General features: G+C 46.2%; 1 protein-coding gene across 1 annotated transcript; it reads left to right on the top strand.

Annotated features, from left to right (window-relative positions):
* Nucleotides 7,634-8,011, top strand: LOC109728393 (glucan endo-1,3-beta-glucosidase-like). The gene has a single exon (XM_020258784.1). It carries the CDS (start codon nucleotides 7,634-7,636, stop codon nucleotides 8,009-8,011), a length of 378 nt encoding a protein of 125 aa, XP_020114373.1.

The following is an 8,269-nucleotide window of genomic DNA, read 5'->3' as shown; positions in this document are numbered from 1 at the left end:
ACCCAGAGGTTGCATTTGGTTCGTGATATCTTTTCAAGATTTTCGGTAATCCTAGTTGGTTCACATTTCTAGCTAAGTTTATTTCTAAATGAAATAAACGAAGCGGGTAGCGTGCTACCTACCTGTCAAAAAAAAAAAAAGAAAAAAGAAGTTATATTATGTCCAAAATTTAAGTCAATTCATGTATCCCTCCAAACTTGTAATACCTTCTATTTGGATGAGTTTTGAGAAAGAAATTGCGGATTATAAAGGTTAGGGAATATATAAGTTTTTGAAAATAGAAAAAAAAGTAATTTGCAAAAAATTATCATTTCATTTCATGTGTGAAAAATAAAAAGTTTTCGAATGGAGAGGACTTGTATGCGAGGAGCACTGAGAAAGGACTGTAATGGGCGAGGAGAGGATCACTGCAATTGTTATGACTAAAGATAAAAGGAAAAAAAAAAAAAAAAAAAAAGGGAAAAAATCCTAATCTTTTCTCCTTCTGCCTCTGCTTCTTCTCTCACAGTCTCACTCCATAGTCCATAGTGCCGTCCCGCCAGCGACCTTCCCCGGCCGGTGAGTAGCCCAAGCCAAATTTCTCTGTCTTTCTCTCTCTCACCTCCCCTCTCTCTCAAGACCTCTCTCACTCTCTCAAAGTCAAGACCTCTCTCCTTCTCACTTATCTTCTCTCTCCCCCCCTCTCATTGCAATTTGCAAGCGCAGCTTCCCCGCGCCGACGCCCGCGTCTCGCCGCCGACCATGTGACCTCCAGCGACCCTCCCCCAGTGTTGCCCGCCCCTGAGTCTCCCTGAGCCTGGATCTGGCCAGATCTCAGGAATTGACTTCCACGACTAGATTCGGCTGGAACCTTGAACAGTGACACTGCCTTTCTAGCCTTCTCTCCGGCCGACCTCGGCCGCCTCTAGCCACGCAGAAGCTTCTAAACTGTTTCTACTCCTTTGCTGCCAGGCTGAGAATGCTCCAGACCTGTGGCCACTGTTCCGGCCATCCTGGCTATTGGCGACCTCGGTTTGATGTGCCCGGTGGTCTCTGGCCATCCTCATCGCCATGCTCACCTTCGTTCCTACCTTAAGAGCCTGTAAGTTGAGTTACAACAATGGTGGTCTTGCACCATTTTTCAACAGAATGGAAAGATGGATTTTCATTGTTGTCCACCGTCGTTAATGCCTCATGAGAGCAATATGTTCTGTAAGGAAGTGAATCCTCGAAATTCGAGGGTTAGACTTCGACTAGAATCGACTAGTTGTCGAGTGCGTAAGCTTCGGAAAGCCCGAAGGCGATTATAATGCGTAAAGTGCATTGAAGAAGGGCCCGCGAGAGCACCAAGTGCAAAACTTGCACTGGAGCAGAATTGCTCTCGGGGACCGGTCCCTGGCAGGGAGGGACCGGTTCCATCAGGCTGGGTTGCGGAGGTCTCTGATGAGACCGGTCCCTGGTGGGCAGGGACCGGTTCCCGAACGTTGGCCCGACGAGATTTAGCCAAATTTGGCTAAGTCCCGAGAATGCAGCTCTCGGGAACCGGTCTCTCGGACGAGGACCGGTCTCCCGGGGACCGGTCTCTCAGGCAAGGACCGGTTCCCGAACGCGAAAATCCCTCTGCTCGAAATGGCAGCCTTCGGGGACCGGTCCCAAGTCGGGGAGACCGGTCCCTCCGCGCGAAAACTGCCCAGTGAGGGCAGTGCACAAGGGTGAAAGTTGAGGGGCTTTTATGCAAAATGGCCTTTATTAGAGGTGGGGGACCCCTCTCTCTCACTCTCAGCTGCTTTCTCTCTCTCTCTTACCCTCTTTTCTCTCTCTCTCTAAGAAAGAAAAGAAAAGAAAGAGAAGAAGGAGAAGAAGAAGAGGAAGGAGAAGAAGAAGAGAAAGAAGAAGAAAGAGAAAGAGAAGACTAAGAAGAAGAAGAAGAAGAAGATATCTTCTTCTCTCCCTCTCCCTCAAGCTTGAAGGAACCTTGTGTAGGGGTAAGCTCTAAACCCTTTAATGGTGTTTCTAGGGTTTTGGGGTTTTTATGGTTTGAATGGGACCTAATGGAACTAGGGAGAAGGTTCGAGCTCGCAATTGAAGCTCGCACCACGGATTTCTTCCCCGTTGCCATCCTAGGGCACGGAATTGGGTTTTTGGTAAATCTAGGGTTTTGATCTAATCTAATAGGTCGCAAACCTAATTGCTAGGTCCCGGAACGCGTCGGCGAAGTCGGTTTCTCGATCCGACGAGCGGGTGCGGAGAAATCGCCGAATCGGGTACTCGAGGGCTCGCTTCGCCCCGAGGAGTTGAAGCGGCGTACAAGAACCCCAACGTCGAGTTTTCTACTATCACGGCATCGCCAAGAGGTGGGTGGTGTCCATCCCGAAGCAATCGGGCTCCCTCCTATGTCTTAGTATATTTGATCTTGCATCTTGTATTATTGCATTATAGGATTAGTATGCATTGCCTTTCCTTATGTTTTTCCTTCATGGTATCGTAGCGTACATCGGATAATTGATATATTGGATTGATAAGGATTGGGTCGAGATTGTGAATCCTATGATGTAGAGAAAATGATGAACTATGAACGAGTGGCATCTAGTTAATAGTAAACTATGAACGAGTGGCATCTAGTCGATAGCGGACAAACGGACAATCTAGTTAATAGTGTATGCGACACCTATGGACTATATGATGATTGTGACTCTAGAGGACAGGGTATCCTCGAGCTTAGAGGATTGGATCATGCTCACGGTCTGTTAAATCTTGTGATGGAAGCCCCACACAAGTAGTGCGCTCCGGATGTTGGTCACGCCAGGGATTGCCTATATGGCCCCGCCAGACGGTCTCGGGTCCGTAGTGTGAGTTGATTCTCCCTACGTGTCGAGATGGCTAGTGAGCTGTAGGCGAGCCTTCGGGTAAGCCATGAGATTAATGAACAAGTAAATGAGGTTAATGAACGAGTGAATAGCTTCACCCTTGGACATGATAACAGATTAGTTGCTTACCTATTTCATTGGACATGCATTCATATACTTATGATTGGGCATGGTAGCGTAGCTTCATTTCCGCCATTTACAGCTTTCCTTATCTATCTACCTATCTATCGATTGTCTACTTATGCCCGCTTGGACCTAGTGGGGAGATCGGCGGAGTCGGCGGCCGAACCCACTGGGAACTAAGGAAGTTAGTTCTCACCCCCATTTTACCACAGGTTCCAGTTCGGGTGTCCCCGGTGAGCGTGAGGATCGCGGTAAGGGCCCGGCGTTCTAGTCGCATTAGCTACCTCCTTTTCTTGCATTAGCCGTCACCCCTTTTGTATTTGAGAGTAGATGTTGTATAGGGTGAGGGTTGATTGCTTGTATTTATATTTTGGAAGAATGTAAAAGATGTATCTAAATGCAGTAAATCAAATGAATGTAATAGATAGTCTTTTCTCTCTTGATGTACTTGTATATGTTTCTATACTTGTATCTTGCTCTTGTTTATAGCACTAGTGGTGCTTAGTGATCGTGTATTTATGAATTGATTCTTGGGTAAATTCTTATGCACGATCTGTTGGTTAGCCTTGGACGGACAGGGGAGGTCCTGTCCGTTCGGCGTCTGTTCGACGCGCCTGGGCCGGACCAAATTGGTAGCGGTCGCGGGGCGTGACATGTTCAGAGCATCGCTGCCTACTAGTGTATGTAACGGTTCAGCTTTCCGACCATGCAAGTCTAGACAACGAGTCAAAACTCTACTTTCTTATTGAATACTATAAAATAGATGAAAATTATGGGCTTTTTCGGTAATTCGAGTTGCTCGCTACCTTGGGCAGCGTTAATTATGTATGTTGGACCCCCGGACCGGATCGTGCTAAATCCAGAAATCAATCGGAGCTGAAATGAGGCTTTTCGACACTTTTGTCAGCGAAATCGGTCATTATCGCTGTCACGCCCCAGGACCGATCCCTTTGGCCGGTCCGGGCACGTCGAACAGACGCCGAACGGACAGAGTCTCCCCTGTCCGCCCAAGGCTCAACACATGTACAATTCAAACAAAGTGAATACACAAGCGGAAACATACATAATGGCTTACACGAGGGTAAGCAATAGCCAAAGTAAAAGAATACTAAACTATACAACCATACAAGTAGAATGATTAACTTTTAACCAATTACAAGCATACAACTTTCACATTTACAATTCTTTTATCATAATACATGCTTTTCATCATTTCTTTTCACATCACATTTCCTCAAAATAGAATACTTACATTTATTTCTTTAACTTCTCTAATCATCAAATACAAAAGATGATATATGGGTATGCAACTACAAAATATGAAACCCAACTTGGGTGGTCTCTGTCTACGGCGCGATATCTTTACCGCGGTCGTCGGCCGGATCACTCGGTCCCGGCTGAGAACTACAACGAAGTTCCCAGTGGGTTCGGCCCCCTAAACTCGCCGACTTTCCTACTAGGTCTAACTCAGGCATAATAGAAAGAATAAGCAGGTAGATAGTAACCAAACTATAACAAATGCAGCTACTATGCCTAAACAATAATACTCAATAATCATGCTCAATGAAATATTCATGATGAATGCAAGTTCTTGGTTCTCATTGTTCAATCTCATGGCTAACCCGTAGGTGTCGCCCAAAGCACCTCACCAACTCGTAATCCCAATTGTTGAGCGAGACTACTACAACCTGACAGGCACCGTCCTCTGGGGAGACTACTATACCCAGTGATGACTACTCCGAAGCTCATCACCCGAGGGGGAGCGACCGCCCTCGAGCCAAGACGTAAGGCGAGTATGATCCAATTCTTAACTATAAGGATGTAAGTTCAATCCATTCCTTAACTATAAGGAAACAATGCATTCATGACCCTTAACTATAAGGTTGTATGTCATAATGTCAATTCTCACATGTACTTGCATTCTTTGTTCTCGATCATGCCATTACACTAACTCTAGTGTTCTTTATATCACATTCGATGCTAACTCTAGCATTCAATATTCATTAATGCCACTCTTGTTCTTTAAATGCCACACACTAACTCTAGTGTCCCAATGCTCTGGCATTCAAGTTCATTGCTCATGCCACACACACTAACTCTTGTATTCATCTTTGCATTTACTAATGCCACTCGATCTAAATGTCATCGTGTCACATTGTTCTTTGTCTCAACTAGGTTATCATATCTCATCTCATGCATACATAGGGTTCTTAGGTTCTCAACCGTCTCATAATGCACTTGTACTCACAACATGCAACAACTCACATAATAATCATCTCAATTACCCTAATATGCATGATTCAATAATACACATATGCTCAATAAGTGACACATTAGACATAAAGAGAAGTTCAATGATTTTGAGAAGCACCACCTTCCTCGTAGGCTTGCTGAGGTGCTCGGGTTCGAATTTCATGATTTTTAGCCGCCTATTTCCTTGCCTGTGGCAAAACGAAGCTAAATTAGGCTTTTTTCGCTCATAACATCGCATAGACTCTTCGTAACGTCAAACTGAGCGCACGAACGCGTCTGGAATACCCCCAATTAGGTTTCTACATGATCAATTTTGATCTAAACCCCTCCAATGCAAAAGCCCCAATTTGAGTGCCCTAGCTTTCATATATATACAAAACCCTTGGATTGATCTCTTCCACAAGCAAAAACAAGCTTATTATCATCTAAAAATCCCAACAAAACCATTCTTAGGTCATTTGGTTTCCATTCTTGAGCTCTACCATGAGAGGGGGAAGAAGCTTACCTCTAAGCTTCCCTTTTTTTTTGCACCTAGGAAGAAGAAGGAGAAGCTTGTTCCACTCCTTAGCCTCCTTCTCCACCAAATCCACCTTCTAGATCCACCTCCTTGAGAGAGAGAGAGCTCTCAAACATGTGTGTGTGTGGGAGAGAATGAGGAAATAAGTCCTCATCCTTCATAACATAACCCCACAAATGCATATTTGCATTTAGGCCCCTCAACTCTCACCTCAGTGCATTGCCCTCACTGGGCCCTTTTCGGGCACGGGGACCGGTCTCTCTAGCAGGGGACCGGTCCCCAAGAGCACTCTTTGCAGCTTACGCAGCCCGGGTCCGGTCTCACCCTGAGGGACCGGTCTCACGGGGACCGGTCTCTCCCCGCAGGGACCGGTCCCCGAGAGCAAAACTCTCAGGACTTAGCCAATTTTTCTTTCTTCTCGCTGGCTGCGCGTACGGGAACCGGTCTCTCCTTCAGGGACCGGTCCCCGAGAGCACAAAACCTGCAGTTTGCAGATTTCACTCACAATGCTCTTGAAGATCCCCTACAATGCACTTTTGCCCCTTTTGACGCCTTCGGCCTTTCCGAAGCGTACCAACCTCGCACTTTGGTCATTTTGACTAAAGTTCGATATTCGCTTACCAAAATTTCGGTATATTACAATCGCCTAGTTTTGGCATGGAACTTATGGAAACAACATTGTGGCTGTGTTTGGATATTGTTGAGCCTTCTTGGCTAGTTGACCTTCATTGTCTTTTGTGTTTGGTGACAGTAGGAGGGTCTTGGTGGGTTCTGATAATGAAAACAATATTTTTGGAGCCTAAAATGACATATTTTTTGTACATAGTTTGCACTTTGCATGCGGCTGCCCCGACACCTAAATTGATGCATTTTGGTACAACGGATGGAATGTAGAGATGCATAGTGTGATTTGGGACACTTCGTAGATAGTAGTGGTACCCCGGGGAGCTTATGCGACGATCGGTTGAATTTTGAAAAGCAGTAATAGGGACCAATATTTTGACTGCTCTGTTAAAGCACAAAAAAAAAAAGAAAAAAAAAAAGAGAAAGAAGGAGAGAAAATTTGAATCCAACTTTTAGGAATATGGTATATGAGATGATCTATACACTAGGTGCATAGAGAAAATTTGAATTCAAATTTTGAACATGGTGCATAGGTTAATCTATGCACTAGGTGCATAGACTACAAAAAAGAAGGAAGAGAAAGAATGCTCTCGTAGGCATGCATGGCTATTACACATAGCAAATTAATCCTTTTCCTTTCATATATTTGTAAGATGCTCCATTTCAAGTATATAAATATTTTGTTATATATATTACTCCTTTATTTTAACTACAGTATAATATAAGCAAATTAAAAGGGTTAAGTTGCAATATCATATCCATGATCCCAACTTTCCACATCTCTCACATCCCACTACCCCCATCATCTGCACGTTCTAAAAAAAAAAAAAAAAAAAAAAAAAACAGAAGAGAAAAATTCCAAGTAGTTATAACCTAAGTCCATAAATATCTATTTGGACCCCACTTGGAACGGTCTCTTTTGTTTTTCAACTCTCAAACCTATCCCTAACAGAAAAAACCCATCCCATTCCCCTGTTCACGAAAGAAGAAAAATAGGTAATATAATATTTTTTTTCCTTTCTCCATTGATGCAGCATCGAAGCTCTCTCTCTCCTAAAAAAAAAAAAAAAAGAAAAGAGAAGAAGAAAAAAGCTCTCTCTCCCTCTCCACGTTCTTGTACAAGCCCGGGATCAGGGTGGTGGTGGCGCTCCCTAACGAGCTCCTCGCCGCGGCCGCGTCGCGCCCGGGCTACGCGCTCGGGTAGGTACAGCGCAATGTGGCGGCGTACTACCCGGCGATCCAGATCGCGGCCGTGGTTGAGGACAATGAGATGTTCGCGAGCCCGCACAGCAGCCTCATCGCGCTCCTCGTCCCGGCCATGACCAACGTCCACACCGTGCTCACGCGCCTCAGCCTTGACGGTGCCATGAAGGTCTCCTCCCCCATCGCCCTCACCGCGCTTCGCGCCTCATACCCGCCCTCCGCGGCCGTGTTCCCGAACGACCTCGCGGAGCGCGTAATGCGCACGATGCTCGACCTCCTCCGTCACACCGGCTCCTACCTCATGGTCAACGCCTACACCTTCTTCGCCTACTCCGCTGACGCCGCGCTCATCTCCCTCGACTACGCCGCCATTCGGCTCGACACCGGCCTCATCATCGCTCACCAGGTGTTCGATCTACGTCCGCAACGAGCAGCACTTCTTTAAAAAGAGGCTTCTATAAGTCTACTCCCCCTCCGGCAGCAGCCGTTGCATCTCGCTCATCGCCTGCGGACTCTTGATTCCCCACAACGAAGATGACAACATGTGGCAGTAGCGGTTGGAGGAGCCAAAATTCGACGTCGACAGTGCCGTCGACGAGCATTTGGACGTCGTGCCGCGCGGGCTGCACCCAATCTATGTCGACAAGTCCCGGAGCCGGCACCTGGTCTGTCACGTCCTGGGACCGGCAGAGGCCCTCCCGGT

The sequence above is a fragment of the Ananas comosus genome, linkage group 23 (genome assembly GCF_001540865.1).
Source record: "Ananas comosus cultivar F153 linkage group 23, ASM154086v1, whole genome shotgun sequence".
Lineage (NCBI taxonomy): Eukaryota > Viridiplantae > Streptophyta > Magnoliopsida > Poales > Bromeliaceae > Ananas > Ananas comosus.
Note: the sequence above shows the minus strand (reverse complement) of the source record. Positions and strands in the feature narration are given on the sequence as shown.